This window comes from Crocodylus siamensis, chromosome 1 (genome assembly GCF_052110815.1).
Source record: "Crocodylus siamensis isolate JL-2025a chromosome 1, ASM5211081v1, whole genome shotgun sequence".
Classification (NCBI taxonomy): Eukaryota; Metazoa; Chordata; order Crocodylia; family Crocodylidae; genus Crocodylus; species Crocodylus siamensis.
This window is the reverse complement of record NC_143395.1, coordinates 188,962,404-188,982,426: the sequence shown is the minus strand read 5'-3', so window position 1 is coordinate 188,982,426 and position 20,023 is coordinate 188,962,404. Positions and strand designations below refer to the sequence as shown.

General features: G+C 41.9%; 2 protein-coding genes across 6 annotated transcripts in view; one reads left to right on the top strand and one right to left on the bottom strand.

Moving 5' to 3' along the window:
* The window catches only part of ESF1 (ESF1 nucleolar pre-rRNA processing protein), a 73,573-nt gene extending 66,682 nt beyond the window's left edge, over nt 1–6,891 (bottom strand). Inside the window, exons 1-4 of one of the 4 annotated variants that reach the window (XM_090051217.1) lie at nt 6,754–6,888; nt 5,295–5,397; nt 2,972–3,661; nt 1,219–1,595 (exon numbers count right to left, since the gene is read on the bottom strand). In XM_090051217.1, the coding sequence (XP_089907343.1) occupies nt 1,219–1,595; nt 2,972–3,629 (1,035 nt within the window). In that variant the 5' untranslated portion in view covers nt 3,630–3,661; nt 5,295–5,397; nt 6,754–6,888. Of the gene's footprint in view, nt 1–1,218; nt 1,596–2,971; nt 3,662–5,294; nt 5,398–6,605; nt 6,715–6,753 lie in introns of those variants that run through there. The other 3 variants (XM_090051240.1, XM_090051223.1, XM_090051231.1) reach the window with 3 other exon arrangements.
* A 23-nt stretch (nt 6,892–6,914) lies between these two features.
* NDUFAF5 (NADH:ubiquinone oxidoreductase complex assembly factor 5) lies at nt 6,915–19,215 on the top strand. 2 transcript variants are annotated; one of them, XM_090051253.1, is made up of 12 exons: nt 6,915–7,197; nt 9,038–9,078; nt 10,145–10,208; nt 10,479–10,526; nt 10,631–10,734; nt 11,231–11,270; nt 13,340–13,537; nt 16,439–16,499; nt 17,870–17,953; nt 18,298–18,380; nt 18,525–18,619; nt 19,069–19,215. In XM_090051253.1, the coding sequence occupies exons 1-11, from the start codon at nt 6,970–6,972 to the stop codon at nt 18,603–18,605; spliced, it is 1,032 nt and encodes a 343-aa protein (XP_089907379.1). In that variant the 5' UTR covers nt 6,915–6,969; the 3' UTR covers nt 18,606–18,619; nt 19,069–19,215. The 2 variants fall into 2 exon arrangements, 1 of the variants encoding a protein (XP_089907379.1); XR_016442915.1 differs by lacking the exons at nt 18,298–18,380; nt 18,525–18,619; nt 19,069–19,215 and having other exon boundaries at nt 6,956–7,197; nt 13,340–16,499; nt 17,853–17,940.
* Nucleotides 19,216–20,023: the final 808 nt, after the last annotated feature.

Here is a 20,023-nt window from a genome sequence, read left to right as displayed (position 1 = left end):
CCTGCAGCATGAACAATGCATGCCTCCTGAGGCTGGGGGGGGGCACGGTGACCACATGCAGGCAGCAGCAGTGTTGGCAGCAAATGGGGACCGCCTGCCACTGCCGTCTGCACAGGTGGCAGCAGCGAGCAGGGACTGCCCACCGCTGCATCAGCAGCAAGGGCGGGGAGCAGCAACCACCTGCAGAAGCTGGCAGAAGTCAACCTCGGGGGGGGGGGGGGCTTATGCTCCCCCGTAGCCCCCCACCTATGCCCTGCACTGAGAGAGGGAATGGGGCTGGGACTAGCACTGACCAGCGGGGGCAGGGCAGGGTGCAGGACAGAGCTGCAAGCAGGTCACCCAGGGGGGCATGTGACTTGCGTAGTGGGCTGGGATGCAGGACAGAGGCGCAGCTCATGAGGGTGCACAGGAAGGGCAGCTCCCACTGCTGCTCCCACCACTTGTCCGCATAGGCATGGGGGGGGAAGAAGGATCCTGGATCTGCCCAGCTAAGAAGAGCCCAACCTGCCCCACCTTGCGCAGATCCAGGGGCACATTTCCCCCCCCCACCCCCCAATGCCCTCCTGGACAAGTGGTGAAAGCTGCGGCGGGAGCCACCAGACAAGCTGTGCGCACCAGCATGAGCAGTCATGTCCCCCCACCACGGTCCTACACCCACTCCAGCTGGGTAGCCCCTGCCCTAGCCCTACACCCTCCCTCACTACGGGGGCCTTGATCTGCCCCCTCCTTCCCGCCACATGACACTTACCAGCTGCTTGCAGGTTTCCAAGCTGCCAGGATCTGCTCCTCATTGCCCAAGTACTGCACTGCAGCTGTGCACACCATGCGCATTTAGCAGACAAATTATTGCTGCATTGAGTTGTATTTCCAAAACAGAAAATTGTCTTTGTATCGGACTGATGCATCAGTTCACCTCTAACATTAACCCTTACTTATTCGTTTGCTCATTTGGTCAATAACTGCATAATCACTGCATTCCATTTAATGAGAAGGAACAAAAGCATTAGGAAAATTTTGCTCAAGGTGCTTTTTAGAGATTGTTTCACGGATTTACTAATAAAGAGAAGGGCTGCTATGAAACAAAAAGCTGTTCTGTAAATCACTGGCACAGAGCTCCTTTGTATAACCCAGTGCAGTTGTTTAAGAATTTTCCTGCGGATAAAAAATGGTTATGCCTGTTCACATACAATGCTATTAAAGTCTGTTCCAAAATGTTACCTCATTTCCACGAGGCGCATCCTTATCCAACTCCCGCCAGGCATGCTCAAGCTCTGGCTCCTTTGGCAAAAACTCTGTTAAATCATCCTCCTCTTCATCGTCAGAACTAGTCTCAACATTTCCTTTCCCTCTAGCCAGATCAGGCCCACCGTCACTTTCATCATCTTCTTCCGAATCACTGTAATCTTCCTCTCCTGCTTCTTCCTCATCTTCCAGCTCCTCCACTTCGCCCATTTCATCATCTTCCAACTCTTCCTTCTCCTCTCCCATCTCCTCTACACCTTTGGACTCCTCTTCCTCTCCTATTTCAACATCTTCAGAATCTGTAACATTGACACTTACTTCACTTTTAAGAACTTTGTTTTCTTTTCTTTGCACTGTTTATTTCATAAGCAAAAAATACACACCAAGTTTAATTTTATATAAAGTGCACATATGCAACTACACACACACACACAGTTTTACACACTGAATAACTTGTTCCCTGTCCCATGAACTTTACAGTCTACCTTGCATAGATACATGACCCAACAGAAGAATATATCAGGCAAAAGAGCAAAAAGAATACCAAACAATAATGCCATTATAGGGGGGAATGACACAGATTTCAATACTCTAATCAATTACATTTGACTAAAGATATTATACTGTAAAGGAACAAGAGAGTTGCACTGAAATGGATTGTAGAACATTGTACTAAAATAGCAAGGAATGTATTGCTATCTGTCCATAACCATAAAGGAAATATCTGAGCTGTTTTAAAGTCCCATTGCTTCAAATTAGTTCAAACAATGAGCATGCATCTCTCCTTTTGAAGACTGCTACAATTTTATCTTGCATTATTAAGAAGCATTATTAGTGATAAGACTTTGTTCCCCTAACTTAACCCATTCATTTCCCCTTCTGCCTGATGCAATCGCTCCATGCATGATATCACATAAACACATAAAACAAAGTTTCTTGTAACAGAAATCCAGTTATTGTCTGCATAAATATAATTTTCTGTATAATACCTAAGCTGTCCTACCTTGTCAGACTCTGCAGTAACAATAAGCCTTCATTCCAGAAGGTTTTTTCCCCAACGTTCTACAAATAAAACACATCTTTCTTATCTAAGACAGATCTGCAACTTACCTCAGAGGGCAAACTTAAATCATTTTGAACACTTCTTTTATGAGTCTCAATATCAAGAAACTTTTAAATAAGAAAAAAATTATTCAAATATAGGACGGAAAATATACTGTAAAGGTCAAGTCCTGAAATACCATTACAACAATCATTATAGTGCCAGTAATGAAAAACACTCTAGGAAAAAAAAATCTAGTTCACTGTCCTTTATGTTAATAATTATGCTTTCCCTCTTATGCAACTTTTTAATCCTTTTTAATCCAATGAAATACCATTCTATGTTAGCTTTCTTTTAAAACAGCATTCTTCTCACAAAGCTTAATCCTGCAAACATAGAGACCTAGGATTAAGTGTGTTGAAGTGTTTGCAGAATCAGGCCTCACACTTCTTCCCAATTTTTTTGGAAAATGTAAGGACATTTGGTATACTTTATTGCCATACTCTTTCAAATGTTTTAACCTATGTGAAACACTGGTATTACTGGCCTCATTTAAAATTAAGTCTTTCACAACAAGATGAAACTGCACCCAAATCTTATTAAGGAATGAAAAAATCTGTCACTTATTTAGATGATCAGTCTTACAGCATTTTATTTAGGAGCGCATCTCCCTTTAAACTCACTGACCTGATCCAGTATTTTTTTCCTCTATGGAATACGTTGCCTTGGGAACCATCATTGATTTAGCACTTTTTGCTTTTGAAGTCTTTGTTTTGCTTTGAGATGAAATATCTTTTTGTTTATTCACTGCTTGTAATGCAGGTTCTTTACTATCCTGCATAGGATCAGTTACTACGCTGATTTTTTTACAGTCTTTTTTTAACGTGGATGGGCGTAAGCTTATGATTCTTTTCTGTGCTTTATTCTGTATGTCACTGAATTCTGACATAGCTTGACATCTTTGGTCTGTTTCCTGTTTAAATATTTTTCTTTCTTCCTTTGGAACACTGTAGACAAGCAACTTCCCAGAGTCCCTATTTCCTTTAGATTTTGACTTTTTCTTCATTTCCTTTCCAGAAACGACTTTATTGTCAGAGTCTGATAGCTCAGAATCAGAATCTGAAAGTTCATAAAAGCGTTTGAGATTCTCTGTAGAGCTGTGATTAACAGGGCGGCCTCTTTTATCAACAGTGTATTTTAACTTGAATCTTCTGTCATGAAACATAGCCCGGAATCGTTTGTCAATCTTGATTTTACGCTCTTTATCTGGCATTTCCCAAAATCTAGGGTCCTTTGTAATGCGGCTAAAGCGCTCATCCTTCATGAGTTCTTGCTTGGATGCCATTTTTAATGCTTTTGAATCAAAGCTTGAACTACCTAGAATATAAAAAAAACAAATTTAAGTGTGACCTTTTCGATAATAAAGTGATGTATATAAATGTTAAAGATGCATATCCCATAAAGATAAATCATACAGAAGTTAACAGAAAGGAAAAACAGTGTGCAGCATTTTCTCACTAATATTTTTTCAGTTGGCAGAAAGCGAAGCTACAAAGGAAACCTACTTCATAAGACCACAACCTGAATTCCAAACAATAAGGAAAAACACATAAGAAAAAAGTTAATAAAAAAACCCAAAAAAACCCCTGCCACAGTGATTTTGGGGTGAGCAGAGGTGAAAATGCCCTCTGTCTCACCATGGTCTATCCTACTGTTCGTTATATGGGACAATGGCTGGACCAGGGACCCTGGGAACAATGGAGTTTGACACCACGCATGTTTCTTTTATTGATAATGGACTAGATATCAAATTGAGATATTGTTAAATTATAGGTTTCTAATCTCTCCTAGCATTACTTCCCTTTTTTTCCTGAAAACCCAAACACCGATACTGGAGAATAGTGCACACCTATTTTCTACTTTTGCTGTTCAGCTTTGAGTTTAAAACTTTTAAAAGCAAAAGTGTGTGTGTGTGGGGGGGGGTCATAATGATAAGGAGGATGAAGAAAGTGCTCACCAGCACATTAAGAAAATGTGTACTGAATCATGAAGTGAACAAATATCATCCTGCTCTATAGGCTTCTCCAAGGCATTTCACACAGTGAAGGCAGGTCATTCCCCAATGTAATTATACCCAACTTTGGGTCTTATTCAAGTTTTAAAATTACTTAAGTCATTCTTATTTTGGCAGACTTTTAGCAAGCAATGTCAAGTTTTGGGGTGTCATTTAGAGAGCTGTTGTATCATGTATTACCATACTAATCTAAATCTGAGATGAGGCTATTTCCCTCAGTCAGCATCAGAGGGAAAAAATGCTAGTCTTGAATTCAAGTACCAGCCTGGGGCATGTAGAGGCTCAGCTCTAGCCTTGGCTTGAGGCCAAAGTTAGAACTGAGTCGCTTCCTGACCCAGGGCAGGGTGGCTCATGCTGGGGGGGGAGGGTGTCATAAAGGGGAAAGCACAGGGGAGACCATGCATCCTCCCCTTCCCACTTGCTGTCACCTGTGACTCCAGTCCTGACCCAGCACTCCTGTCTTGCTCAGACTTGCTAGACTGCAGCCAGCGCTGACTATCCCAGGCTGCCCCAGAGCCAGAGACATGCAAAAGGTAAGCAGCAGTGGGTGTAAGCAGCAAGGGAAGCAGGCACTGGGGGTGAAGGGAACAGGAGAAGGAGGAAGGGCCAGAAGTACAGCTCCTCACCTTAGCTTTCCCTGTCATGGCTCTGTGGAGAACAGACTTCAGATGACCTTCTTATAATTAAATTCTATAATTTTCCAGATATAGAATCTAATTATTGGGGCAGGGGGTCATCTTAAATTGAAAGTCACCTTGCATTTGGGTACATATAACATTCTATTTTAATACTTTGGGGGGGGGGGGGAGGAAGATTGTGCCTTAACTTATTTTTAATTGCAAGCTGCCCTGAGACTTTTGTGGTTGGGTGGGATGCAGGGGCAGAAGGCCTGCACAGAAACAAAACAAATAGGCTAGCACGAAGCTGTGGACTTACACAAGAAACCAAATGACTCCTGGAAGGAAGGGCAGGGGACTGTACTTGACCTCAGGTGCTGTCAGGCTTCAACACATGCAAAAGTCCTCACAGTGCAATACACCTGGCAGCAGTACAAACCAAAAACAAGTAAGCAGCTATGGTTTTCAGCAAAAACGGTATAACTATGTGCACTACCAGAGTCAAAAAGTCATTATTAATAATATTAACTAGCAATCATATTACCAGTATATTAGGGGTATGCGACGCTTCAGTCACCAATTCAATTCCACCGAGATTCAGCCCAGTTCAGTGGCCAAACCAAATCAGAGGACCCTTTAAGTTCTCTGAATCAAATCTGAACTCTCCAAATCGATTCAGAAAGATTCAGACAGACACAGCTTTAAATGCTTTTTCTACATACCTCTAGGTAGCAGGCAGCTTGTGAATGCTGTGATGCTGGGGTGCATGGAGCATCCCACAGGAGCACACGGAGCTCCCCAGTGTGCTCAGTTGGAGACAGAGCAGTGGACCAGAAGCACTTCTGGTCTGCTTTCGGGTCTGCCATGGAGCATGCCCCCCCCACATCTCCCCAGCTCGGCGACTGGTGCCTCCTGGGTCAGGGGCCACCTAGGGTCCCCCTGCAGCCAATCGCCCAGCCAGGTGGTGCGGGGGAGTCCCCCAGCATGCTGCCCGGCAGACAGGTTCACTGCCCAGCACGTGGTTGGGCCCCTCACACTCCTGTCGGAGGCTCCATCCCCGCCAGCACTGCAGCATTCACGAGCCGCGCTGGTACCTCGAGGTATGTAAAAAAAACATTCAGAACTGTGTCTATGTCCGAATTGCTGATTTTCTGAATCAGCATCAAATCTTCAGATTAGGATTTGGCAGAATCAAATCAGGGACAGTGATCTGAATCAAATCACTGTCTCTGCTTTGGGCCAAATCCAGATCGAATAGGACCCTCTTCACACACCCCTACAGCATATTACCAATAGTTATTACTGTTATTAAAGATGCAAATAATAGTAACAATAATATTGCTTTCTTAGAGACCAGAAATCTGTCAATTAAAAAGAAACGAGAGTAATGGCCAGCCATGACAAACGACTGACCTTCACACCAAATACATATGTATCTACATGTGTGTACACAGACATATAGCTATACACATCTCTCTATGCAGGCATCGAAATGGACACACGCACATACTGGCGCTTACAAGTGTTTCAATACTGAACAGCTGTACACGTGAGTGCATTTGCTAGTGCGGAAGTACACACACACACGCACGCGCCCCTTTAATATGCTTGCAACAGCAGTTACACACACACGAGTTTAACGCCAGTGGTAACTCCACTCCCTCGGCCCCGCTCTCCGGGCCTGGGGAAGCTCTCGCCACCCCCATCAGCACAGCTGCAGGCCCCAAAGAACGCGGGGATCCGAGGGGTCCGCATGCCTTCCCCCCCGAAACACTCACCTGAAGCATCTGAGTCACGCGGTCACTGCTTCTACTTCCCCAACTTCCGGCGCGCTACGGCGGACTGAGTGGGACAAAACGAATCAAGCTCGATTCCCACCCCCCGCACGCGCACAACGCGCAGCTCAGTGCCCTCTGGCCGCCCTCTCCGAAGCTAGGGGAGCGGCTTCGGCGCATGAGTGACAGCGAGCTGTGGCCTGCTCTGTGTGTGCTGCCATGGTGGCCGGCGTAGTGTCGTGCGCTGCTGTCCCGCGCTTCCTGCGGGCCCGCTCGGGCTGCTGGCGCCGCCACTTGTGGGCGCCGTCCGGGGAGGCGGCAGCAGCGGCCGCCTCGTCCTCCGGGGCGAGGAGCCCCTTCGACCGGCAGCTGAAGCGGAAGCAGAAGAACTGGGCGGCGGCGCGGGCCGAGCGCGGGCGGACCGACTGCGACTACCTGCGGTTCGAGGTGCGGCCGTTGGGGGTTCTGCGCCTCTCCCTCACGCCCCCCCGCCAGCGGCCGTTGGACTGAGGGACGCGCGAGCCCCACACCCTGCCTGCTTCCACCAATCGGGGAAGGGTCAGCAGCGCGGGACACCCTGGCAGCCAATCGGCTGTGGGGCCACAGGGGTTCCCTAAGTCCCCCAGTGTCCCGTAATCCACTGCTCGATGGACCCCCAGTATCCCATAATTCCCCGCTCCTTCCCCAAAGAGAATGTGGCCAACTCACTGCAAGCTGATGTGCTGTCAGAGGGTCAGCCATACTCTCTATGAGTGGGTGATTAGGTGATACTGGAGGTGCTAGGGGACCCCCTCTGCCCCCCCTGTAACCTTATTGGTAGTGCCATAAACTCCTCAAAGTCAGGGGTTTCTGGGGGAAGCACTGGTTCTTCTTTTGCCACAATCCGCATGCTCTCTGTCCCCCAGCACACATACTGGGTCTTTGCTCCCGGGCAAGCAGCTGAGGCCCCTGCTGCATGTTACATGTATTGCACAGTTCATAGGTGAATCCTGCAATATATTCAGACCTACTACAATGGGCAAAGTAATGGTCGCGCAATTGGCTGGCGAATCATGCAATAAATTTAGATCTGCCACAATGTAGAAAGCAATTATCACACCATAAAAATGACTCTCCAGCTCTAAAAAAAAGAGCGGGTCAGCTATGAAGTTAGTGCTTGAAAAGATGTAACAACTTCATGGTGTTTCTGTTCAGCTTAATTTGAAGGTGTGGCAGAGTGCTGAGAGGGAGTGTGATCCCTGCTGCAGGGAACTGTCTTGTGTACATGCACTGCTCATGTGTTTCTTTGTAATCTACACGGAGTAGCAAGTTTTAAGGAATAAACTAAATTTTGGGAGGTTGGTGCTGTAAGAAAAGGTTAAATACCTACTATATAATGCTAGGGCTTTTGTGGTATTCATAAATCAGTGACTGGTCAATCCTCAGTTCTACTAGTAGAAGACCTTGCAAGCTGTAGTAATGGCTTTCTAGCTTAACCAGCAGGAATGCCATTATCAAATTGAAAATACATCAGCATTCAGTTTCTTTCATGAAATATACCCAGGATTGCTAGAAAAGAAAAGGCAAAGCAGAGAAAGCAAGGCACCTGATAAATGTATTTAGCTCTTTGTAACAGGCTCAGGTAAAACCCAATATTTAATCGCATGGTTCTCTTGCCTCAGCTCTTTCCCCTTTCCACTTGGGTTTTTCACTGCAACAGCTTAGCAACTCCAAATATTGTTCCTGTGCCATAGCTACATACACTCCTCGCAATGCTGCGGCATAAAACCAAGAGCCATGTAGCTCTGGTTTTCAGCAGAAAGATGTCAGTAACAGGAATAGATGCAACTGTTAAGATTTTATTGAGCTTTGAAGAGCAAAGTGAGCCTTAGTCATTTCTCAAGTGTTGCTGTATAGGTCACTCCTGAAAGGAACATATAATTATAGTTTCAGGTGGAGAACTGCTTATAGTGGTATAAGTGTGTTTGATGTCCACATGGCCACTGCCAATAGTACTGCACAAACAGGGGGCCTAGGTTACTCAAAAAAGAGGGAAATGCATGCCAGGAACAAATAAAGGGTTTTCCTGGTGCAAGACAAGTTAAGTTTAACTATGAGCCAGGCTATGCATTTTATTTGTACAGCTAGCCAGTGTAGTGTAGACCAGGCCCAAGAATCTGAATCAATCAACCCTGTACATAGCTACCACTGAGATGAGAACCTCCTGTTCTCAGGAAGAACTCAGGTGGGTAACTTAGATGGTTCATTCCCATTTATAGGTGCTAAATAAACTCCTTTAATTCTCCAGGTTGGTGGCCGAGTAGCAGATCGTGTGTTTGATATAGCCAGGTAAGTTAATCGTACGAAAACTGTATTCTAGAGTTTATGGTTATTCTCTGCTATTAGTACTCAGTTAAAAGCATGAGTTAGACGTGCAATACTTACCCCTTCTTTGAGTTGCCCAGCTAACTTTTTGGCATTTTACTGCACATTTTCCCCCTCTTCTGTGGAAAGGCTGCAATTTGGGGAAGGTAGATATACTTCAGTATTCTGGAGAGATAGTGAAACTGTCTATAGATAAAATCCTGTATCATGTATAGTATAAGAAATACTTGTTCTCTACAGGTATAAATCAGTGGTGTTAAACTCATCTGGCCTGGTGGGCCAAATAATAGCATGCAGCAGGGCCCATGGAGATGATGCCCCTGCCCCCCCCCCCAAGCCCCCATGCCAGATCCATCACATAAGGTGCTTATTTCAGATGAGCTAGGACTGTTTCACATGTTGCAGCTGTGCAGAGCTGGTTCTAGGTATTTGCCACACATGGCACCCTCACCACTTGGTCTGGGCTCTTCATTGCATGCGCCTCCTACCCTGAAGCAGCCTGGTGGGGTGGAGAGGGGTGCTACGTGCAGTATGTGCCCTGGGCCCTGTGCATGGGGCTGGTCTAGCATGTGCCTCAGACTACGTGTAGATCCACTCCAGACCCAGGGACAGCACTGTATTGTGTTGTATTTCTGTAGTATTAACTCACTTTGGAAGCTAGTGCTCCCTAGACGCTTTAGAAGAAAATAAAACATTTAACATATTTTCTGTAGTGTGTGTGTGTTTGTGGGGGGGAGGGGTGCTGGATATTTTTATTTCGTACACATGTTTTGGCTAGAGAAGTGTGAAAAGTTTTAAGTGGATTTCTACCTCTTGAAAATTAAAGTGGTCACTGATAATCCTGGAGTTCAATTGGTCAGATGCCATTAAAGGATATATGAGTAAATGTGTGCTGAAGGAGAGTGACTGAAGAACTTGAGATATTTAATATGTTAATTAAAATTTCTGTTGACTAAGAAGAGTTATTGAACATTAAGGAATTTTTTTAAATAAAGCAGTTCAAATTTAATTTGGATATTAATTCTTTCAGAACATTCCCACTTGCTTTGGATGTTGGCTGTGGAAAAGGCTACATAGCCCAGTATTTAAACAAGGTACTATGCGTTGGTAACATCTAAAATATAGTGCAACTTGTACCCTTATACAGTTGTTAATATCTAAAATATATTTAAATGAGAAGTCTCTTATCTATGGCTTAGATTGTTTTGTTCAAAATGACTAGCCTTGAAGGCTCAGGCTCCAAGTGTGAAGAGATAAGCAGATAAGGCTCAGGCTTTTTTCCCTCTTTGGTGGCTCCCCAATGCTGTCTGGTACTGCTTTTTATAAACCAACCTAAATATTTGATCTTTTTTTTTTTATTTTAGGAAACAGTTGAAAAACTTGTGCAAGTAGATATTGCAGAGAACGCATTGGTAAGTTGTCATCTGACCTTTTTGCTTGTCATGCTGTAATGCCCCAGTGCTGTGGAGCAAAAGAAATAAGTCTGAAATGTTGTGTTCATTCTAACCTGATTTAGAAAACTCCTATGGAAACTGAAATCCCCACTGTCAGTATTGTAGCTGATGAAGAATTCCTTCCATTCAGAGAAGACACATTTGAACTTGTTGTTAGCAGTTTAAGGTTTGTATAAATCACACAACTAAGTTTATTTTTAAAAAATCAGATTAGGTAGATAGCATTCTTCCCAAACTAATAGGCAAATGGCTTCATATAGGCAAAGGCTTTTTCCTCAGTATTGCTTATTATTATTATTATTCAGTAAATCATTATATAATTAAAGTATTTCGCTGTTAGTTTTTGTGGAATGTGACAATTAACTTTTTCTTAAGGATAAATATAGATGTGCAAGTAGTTTCCTGCCTTTTGAGTAGTATCCCAGCAGTCCATATTCTAGCTGTAAAAAATGAAAAAAAGAAAATTAAAAAATCTACAGTCTTGTATATAAACAAAATTTTCATAACTTTTAACTTGTTTTGGGAGGAAAGTTGATAGTTGTTTCCTTTGTCCTCTGAAATATCTGTTATGGCAATAGTCTCTTGCCTTTCACAAATTTTATTTACTGCTAATAAATAGTAATAGTACTAAGTCCTAATAAAATTGACACACTTTATTTCAGCTTGCATTGGGTGAATGACCTTCCTAGAGCTTTTAGAGAGGTAAGAAATTGTTTGTGATGCATATTATCAGGACTCTACCTTGGTTTCAGTATATGATTTTGTATATGGGAGTTGTGTGCATAGATAAGTTACATTGAAATGACTCTTGTCATATCGTGGACGTCTAAGCAACAAAATGAGAGAAATGGATACACACATGGCTCTCTTTTCTGTTCCTCAGTCTAACTGCAACCCTCATGGGTTTTGACTAACTTAATTTCTGCACATCCAAGGTGTCCACAGGGACTACGTGTATATTCTGGCTGCTACTGTATGTGCTCAGTCTCCACAACTATGTAGTCGCACAGGTGAATATAGGGCTATTTGCCCAGGTATAGAATGCCAACCTGTGCGTAAGTGACTCTTTTGGGCTCTGATAAGCAGAAAAGAATAGAATGCTATGAAGTCAAGTTTGTTTCAACAATTTCCCGCAAGAAAAAATATTTTAGAGGTTCAGGTTGGAGTATTTCATGAGCATTTTTTAATATCTACTTTTCTGTTTTGCTGTGCAATATTAGTGTTTTTCTAGAGCTACCCTATCATGATGTTAACATAAATAATAAAATGGAAAACAGCAAAATTTTCCACAATGAAAATCTTAAGAATCTAGTTTTGGAAGGAACTTTGAAATGATGTTTGTTTTCAGAATTTATTTTTACCAAATGAAATGTCACAGTTTAACATAACATAAAAATTTCAGATGTTGATCAACTGTAATCTTGATTTTACTGACTCCATGCTTTGGGACCAACAGCCTTAAGTTGGTGCAGCTAACCATATGCTGATACTTGTCACATTTGTCTGCTGATTACTTGATCAAAAATCTCATTTTCATGGAATGTGGCGTTTAATAACCTGATCAAAAACTCTTTCCACTTCCCTTACATGCAACTTGGATCACTTGTACATTTTATTCAAACTCTTATTTATGTCAGATTCAAACTGAAGAAATGTATTTAACTTAGTTATATAAACAAGAGACTCCCAAACATACATTTATGCTTATAGCATTACATGTTTATAGCGTGACATAATATATTTGAGAGCCTTTTTACCTATGGGCCTTAAGTTGGAATTTAGTGACTAAACCTAGTGCAGAGTCAACTTATCAGGTAGTAACTTGGCTCTTACCTTTTTAAAGAAGGCCAACTTTGCTGTCCTGACTTCTTAAAATTCAAAACATTCTTAATATGTCTCTGGTGCTTTCATCTGTAAAGTATGGTAAAAATACAAGCAATCATCCTCCTATAACTTATAATTAGACACAGATAGCTCAGGATGTAATCAGGGTTTTCTGTTCACATAAAATATTGAGTCTTACGTTTGCTTGGCCCTGCATTGACTTCTTATCTGATTTCTAGCTGTACATAATGTGTTCCTTGGGAGTCACAAATCTAAAGAGGAGGCCTTGTCAGTAATAGTGGACCCAAAAGCCTTAGTAGATGCTACACACACAAATACAGCCTATTTTCCCCTCAGAAGGCCAGATGTATTAGAGTCTAGCATGCATGCACTATCATGTTTCAGAAAACAAAATATAGTATCATTACCTGAAAATAGACAGTTACACTTACTTTTTTTGCCTTTTGAACTTGCCTTTTAAATCTTTTGGCGTTGTATTACCACCTGAAACATTGGTATTTTCTAAACTTCGTCTTACTTTATTCTGCTGTTTTGAGCACTTTGGAAACAAATTGTGTTGAATCATTAACTATGTGTAACATATCCTGGAGAAATGTGATTCTGGGTATTACTGATCAGTGGTGAGTTCAAATGGCTAAGTGTAGATCACATAACCTGCTTACTAAAAACTAAGTAAATAAAGAGGATAAATACATTTCTTGTATAAAATAAAGATCTAAAACTAGAATGCTAAATGGAAACGGAATATCTATCTTTTAAAGCTCTTTGGCTTTTGCCTACTTCCTCACTAGTCAGATTAGGATTAAATGAGATGCTTGATTTAATTGAGTCACTCTTTTCTAACTAGAAAAAATGTTTTAAGAATTCATTGCCAAATATTTTTAAAATTTAGACCTTGAATACTAAGCAGGCCTTGTGTATTACAGATTCATCAAGTCCTTAAACCAGATGGAGTATTTATTGGTGCCATGTTTGGAGGAGACACTCTGTATGAGCTTCGTTGCTCTCTGCAACTAGCAGAACTAGAAAGAGAGGGAGGATTTTCTCCACATGTGTCTCCCTTCACTGCTGTCTCTGACTTAGGACATCTGCTTGGAAGAGCTGGCTTTAACACTCTGACTGTGGTAATTTATCTCCATGAGGAATGTAGCAATTGTGAAAATCAAAGTTGCTCTTTAAAAACAAGCAAACAAGTTTTGTTGTATAGTAGGAAACTAATAGAGCATATAGGCTGGGCATGGCATACCTTCATGGTGCAGATAGTTTGACTTTTAACAAAGATATGTTTTCTTTGTGGGAACCAATTTGGAAAAATACTGGTTTATTACATCTTCTCATTTTCATGTCAATGGTTTAAGAAATTGTTGTGGAGAAGATGCTACTGGTTCTGATTTGAGGATGAGCAATCAACTTTTACTCATGTGGAAGTCTAGCTTGACTAAACTGGAGTGATGTCAAAGCTAGGGAACAGAAATGGAAGAGGAGGGATTACAAGCTCCACAGGCCAAAGAAGCGCAAAGACTGGCAGTAATATGCATCAGGGAATGACATAAATACCAAGCTGATGCCACAGTGGCAAGTGCAAGCTAAAAGTGTACATAAAACATGTAAACATCATATATTTGTGTTGGTCACCTTGAAATTAAGTCTCCAAAGTGCCTTCATGCTCTTTAGCAACTTTTCTGTGTAAACATATGCATTAAATGTTCTGGTATGATTTTCATATAAGCTGGCCCACATTCATGCCCCAACTGTATTTAAAAAAAAACCACAAAAAAAACCCTAATCCAAAAAAAAATTCTATTTCCATAGTACCTAGGTAGATTGTTACATCTGTCACTTGTTCATGTCAGGACTGTTAAACTGTAAAGTTAGAAGTATGGGATACAAATGTACTTAGTTTTAAATGTGGGTACAGTAGATACTGGAATAGTCTATACATGTATTTGCATAGATATTTAAAATCTGATGCATGAAAATAGATGCGCAGGATGTGGAGGTGGTTTTAGCTTGCTAGTTAAAAATGTGTCAGTGCTGAACTGTCTGCCTATTCATTCCTTTCTAGATGCGAATTGGTTAGTTGGTTCTCTAAAGTCCTGTCAACATGACAGTTTGAGACTGATGGAGGAAGCTAAGTGGGTTAAGTTCTAGCTAGCAGTTCCAGTGAGGAGCACTTTGCAGGGCTCAATGTGGGCAGGTTTTACTGTAAGTAATGCTTGTAAATAGTTCTCTAAGTAGAACATCTAGGCCACATCCAGATGAGTGCAGCCATTCAGTATGGGGTGCCGCAGACATGTCTGGCGCCCCATACCACATGTTCAGATGTTCTCCATGCTGTAGTCAAGCAGTGCAGAGGGTTTTTTTGACCCCTGGACCCAGTGGGAAAAAAAGTGGTGTAGCACATGCACATGCAGTGCATGTCACTCAAAAGTGGAGCTGGGCCGGCCGGAGCCACACTGCAGCAGCCAGCCAGGTTCTGTGCAGCAGAATTGCCACTTCTACAGCCCTAAGAGGCCCCCAGAACTCCAGGTAAAGCTGCTGGGGCCAGCCTAGCGCTGGTCCCAGCCTCCCCTGTTGCCCCCGGGGTAACTTCCCACACACCAAAGTGCGCATAGCACAAGCGTTCCCTGGGGACTAGCAGCAGTGACGCAAGGTGCACTGCTGCTAGTTCTCCCTGGGGAACCAAACATCCACATGTGTGGACGCAGCCCTACATGGCCTTTTCACCCTGGGGCAGACAGCAGTCTGGGCCTGGCAGCAGGGCCCAGAGACTGCCTGCCTGATTGGTTCCCCATGATTTAATGTTTCATTGTATTGGGTGAGTGTTGACCCCAGGTTAAGGCTATAATTTTATACTTGTTTGTTACAAGTGTGGCTGACTAAAGCTGAGGAGAATGAATGAAGCTCTGAGGAGGTTGACAGACGGAGAAGGTCCCAGGGTGGACAGATTAAAGTCTGAGTGAGAACAAAGGGACCTGGAATGGTATAGTAAGGACTCTGTTTTGAAGCAGCATTTACTGTGCTGCTTGGGACATCAGCAGTCGGATAACCCTCTTCTTTTAAAAAAGAAAACAACATCCTCCCTTCCCTGGAGCTCCCAGTGGTGAGGGTGTTACAGATCACTGGAGAAGCCAGGGACTAAAAAGAGCCAGGGTCTCAAAGCCAGAGGCTTGCCCCTTGTGAAGCCACACTAGGACTGGCTTTCAGGAGAGGGAAAACAAATAAAGCTGCTTCTTGGGAATCCTAAGAAAGATCTTTCCCCTTCCTTTCTGAAAGGGGCAGGTTGATCTTTTCTTGACAGAGAGGACTACATCTGATCTCAGCATAGTTATAGTTAATGAGATTAAATGAAGTTAATTTACCCTAAAGGTCCAATAGAGCACTGTTCGGTTTGCTTAACCCACAGAGCACTTATGTGAGGATTTAACCATTAGCAAAAATTTGAGGGATTAACTCTAACCCTTAACTGCTGTGTGTCTCCTCTCCACTTTGATTTGAGTGATGACGATACTTTAAACTGAACAGAATGGTTGCCCTTGGGAAATTAACATATAATATATATAGGCTTTCTTAAAGCATAGTTATATTGCATGAAACACAAACTTTTATTTTACTCATTTTCTGTTTTTATTGCTAACTTGTCTATTGCGCATCAAGAATGATGGGGTAAGGGGCTGGGATTAGGGTGCCATCACATAACTCCATGCTGCTGCTGGTCTGCTTCTTGCCTGGAGCGCTGCTGGTCCCAGCTTCCCCACCCCCTCTCCGGTTCTTGATAGGGCTTGCAGGGAGCAGCGTTGGCCTTGGCTCCCCCACCCTTTGTGCGGTCTTCAGCGCAGCTTTGGAATCATAGCAGCACTACCCCATGCTTGGAGCACTCCGATTGGCTGTTTCCGTCAGTCAATCAGAATGCAAATAAAGCATTATGGACAGACAGACTTAGGCTTTTGTAATGTTAGAATTGTTTAGAAAACTTTATTTTAATGTAGATACACTTCAAAAACTAAGCTTTTGAACTTTTTTAGGATACTGATGAAATTCAAGTAAACTATCCAGGGATGTTTGAGCTCATGGAAGACTTGCAAGGCAAGTATTTCTTTTCCTCCGAGAAAACCTAGTGTGTTTCTCAATCTTGATTTCTCAGCAATGCTGTATAATGAGTTATGCTTGGCAGAGCATAGGTGGTGCCTTTTTCCTTAAGTGCAGACATGGTTTTCTGTAAAAGTTCTGTTATCATGGGAGAGTTCTGAAATATTTTTCTAGGAGAAATTACTCATTCTGGTCTCGGAACACCTAAGTTTTTATATTTGATGAATACATATTCAGTTAAACCACCATTGTACAATTATATCTGTTTTCCCCACAGAGATTTCACTTTGCTGCTTTCCCTCTCTGGTTTCTGTGTTTATGTTTCCCCTGAGGAAGCATTATCTTTTTTCAGAGCTCTGCAGGGCCAGGGGATTACCGTCTCCCTGTGGAGTCTGTGCTGGGAAGCAAAAGCCAAAATCCTGTTATCTCAGCATGCTATGAAATTTCCCTTCTCTTTAATGCTCTTCCTGCAGGCAGCTGGGTCAGCTTTCTCTCTCTCTGCTGAGTTGCCCCTAGCACCTGTGTATGGGCAGTGTAATGTACACATAGGCATGAGGGCAAAGCAGACAGATTTCACATGTCCTCTCCTAAGAGACTGCCTCAGCCAGGAGATTCCAGGAGCTGGAACCTTCCTAGGGAAGCCAGGAGAGTTCATTTTGAGAGCCTAACTACTATTAAGCACAGATCTGTCATTTCATCAAGTACACTAATTATGATTCATTTGCAGTCTTGTAGATGCCTTTGTTTTTGGAGAAGTACAGGGCATGCTTTTACTGCTGATCAACAGCTTCTGTCTGTTCTCATTGAAATGATTTCTCCCAGAACCCTTGGCAGCTGCAGAAGGGCACCCTTTATAATGATTGAGCATTGCACAAGCTTTTATTTAAAACATTTTTTATCTTCCATTGGTAAAAACCCATTCCTAATTAACTTAGTTTTTAATGTGGTAATTATTCAGGAATATCAGCATTGCTTCAGTGTAGTTGCTTCATGCTTCTGATATTTTTATCATAAATTTAATAGAAGGAAGGACTTTGGGATCACTATTCCACATGGAGAGTTAATTAATTTAGCAAACTACCAAATTTACTTGTGTAAAGGCTTAAGACCATTACTTGTCTGAATATAACTTCTACCAGGAAGTTAAAGTGAAATAGCTTACAACAGTATAAAGGCATACCCTGCAGGGTAGAAAGTAGGTGTTTCCCTGAATCAAATCTCTGTATGCTGTAACTTTCTCTTGTGAGATCTGAGGAATTTTGTATCTGTTTTGGATTAATATAAAGTTGTGTGGCTAATGCACTGAAATTTAAAACTCATGGTATATGCTATATCTTCTTTTTTTTAAAGCTGAAACCTATTTTTAGGTATGGGGGAGAGTAACTGCTCTTGGAATAGAAAACCTCTGCTGCACAGAGAAACTATGTTGGCAGCAGCAGCAATATATCAAGGTAAAAACAAACGTTTAGTAGTTAACTTAGTCTGGATGGGTCTATGAACATCTTTTTCCATGTTTTTTGATCTTTCTCAGGGCTGCATTGTTTTACTATCTTTCTTGAACACGAGTAAAACAAATTGTTTTTAAGGGCTTACAGTTACAAGACTTGCATTACATGGACGTTTTGCATGGTTTGGAATACTGTCTTTTGTTTTCTCTACTTTTGTACAATTAAAACATAAAAGATTTCCTGTATTGTGAAATTCTGTAAAAGAGTTGTTTGCAGCAAGAAACGTTACATTGAACATTTCGTATTCAATTCTTGCATAATTTGTAATACTTTCTCTTTTTTAACAGAAATGTATGGAAATAGTGATGGCTCCGTACCTGCCACATTTCAGGTCTATTACATGATAGGCTGGAAATTCCATGAATCGCAGGTAACTTGAAACTTTTATGCTGTGACCCCCCTCCCCCTCTTATTTCTTATGTGTCATTTGATACATGTGTCTGGTTTTAGACAACTGAGTGACTCTCTGAATTGTTTTGAACTTAAGTCTTCACCCCAGTTTCTTTTCTTTCAGGCAAGGCCAGCCCAGAGAGGTTCTGCAACAGTGTCACTTGGAGATCTGGCAAAAATAAATTTTTCAGGGGGGAAAAATTAGCTGATCATCAAAAGGTGACTTGTGTTGGACCTTTTACAAAATATTGCGTTGTAAAATAGACTTTACAGTTGTCAGTGTCTACTGTTATTTTGTTTTGAAGAGGTCATAAATTAACTACACTCAAGGCACTCAACATTTTTAATTCCTATGCTTCATCCAGATAACATCATGTTTATTAAAGTTTCTGTCAAAACATTTTATCAATACATTAACTGAAAGGAGACTCTCTGCTTTTTTGTAGACATTAATTATAAAACTTTCTCTACATTTTAAGCATTTAGGATTGTCCCAAAGAAAATAACATTTTGTAAGCATTTGTACATGCTCAAGGTACACAAAGAGATGTATATGGTTGTTAACAAGTCTTTCAGTTGCAAAAATAAGGAGAGAAAAAGTCATCAAAAAGATTCTACTTCAAGTAGAATTAGTTTGGATCTAATTTCGTGTGTATCTCATTCTGCAGGTAGAAGCATTTCCAACAATTGTTGAAAGTCTCATGTATGACATGTATCTGAAAGGAAGTGAAGAAGAGAATGTAACTCCTGAAAAGAGAGTGCCTGCCTGAGAGATCCTGCTTAAAATTCTCTACAATTAAACGCTATTTATTTAAGATTCTGTTTGTTTTCTGGCGTCATTGGTCTCAGGAAGAAATGGGAGCAGGCTGCACCACTGCATCAAAGTACTAGTCAAGTGAAATTGCCAGTCTAATATTTCATGTGATGATTTGAGCAGAGTTGGATCTGAGAAGCATGGCGGTGCTATCAACCTGCACCCCTACTCGTGTTCCAACATGCTAAAAACAAATTCTTAACAAAAAGGTCAGGATAAGATGCAGTCTTAACCCAAATGCTGCTCCAGGACAGGGAAAACATCAAGATATGAGAGCCTATCTTCCCAGATGACTTCAACCTGGAGACTTGCGTAAGATTTTGGTTGAAGTAAGCATGGAGGAAACGATGCGTTAAAGACAGCAAAAGGATACCAGTCCAAAGGTGACCTACATCATGTTCCTATGATAGTTGAAAGGGGTCTTAAACACACTAAATTAGTCCTTCATGGGAACTAATGATATTCATATTCCAATATGCATCTCAAATTGAAGGCTCAACATGAGAGATTAATTTTGTCTCTCTAAATGTCTGTTGTGGTCAGAAATTTTGCCTTTTAGTGGTGTAGTATTGCTGACATCAGGAAAGGGGGATGCCTCAGTTCAGTTAACAGGATTTTCCTTGGTAGCTTCATGTGTCCTGTCTATGGCAATTAGTCATCATCCTGTCTTCCCCTCCTCCTCTTCCCCCCACTCCCAGATCACTTTAAAAAGAATGGCAGGTGGGAGACAGTTGACTACAAGGCAGCTACCTTGGTTTGGATTTGTCAAGGTTATAGATTCTACATTAAACAGGAAGTGTTTGCAGGTG

What these genes read in the sequence shown, in the direction of transcription:
- NDUFAF5 (XM_090051253.1), top strand. Translation starts at nt 6,970, where the DNA reads ATGGTGGCCGGCGTAGTGTCGTGCGCTGCTGTCCCGCGCTTCCTGCGG. An exon ending in CGTGTGTTTGATATAGCCAG is followed by an intron (nt 9,079 to 10,144) that starts GTAAGTTAATCG and finishes TAATTCTTTCAG; the next exon opens with AACATTCCCACTTGCTTTGG. An exon ending in GGAAATTCCATGAATCGCAG is followed by an intron (nt 18,381 to 18,524) that starts GTAACTTGAAAC and finishes CTTTTCTTTCAG; the next exon opens with GCAAGGCCAGCCCAGAGAGG.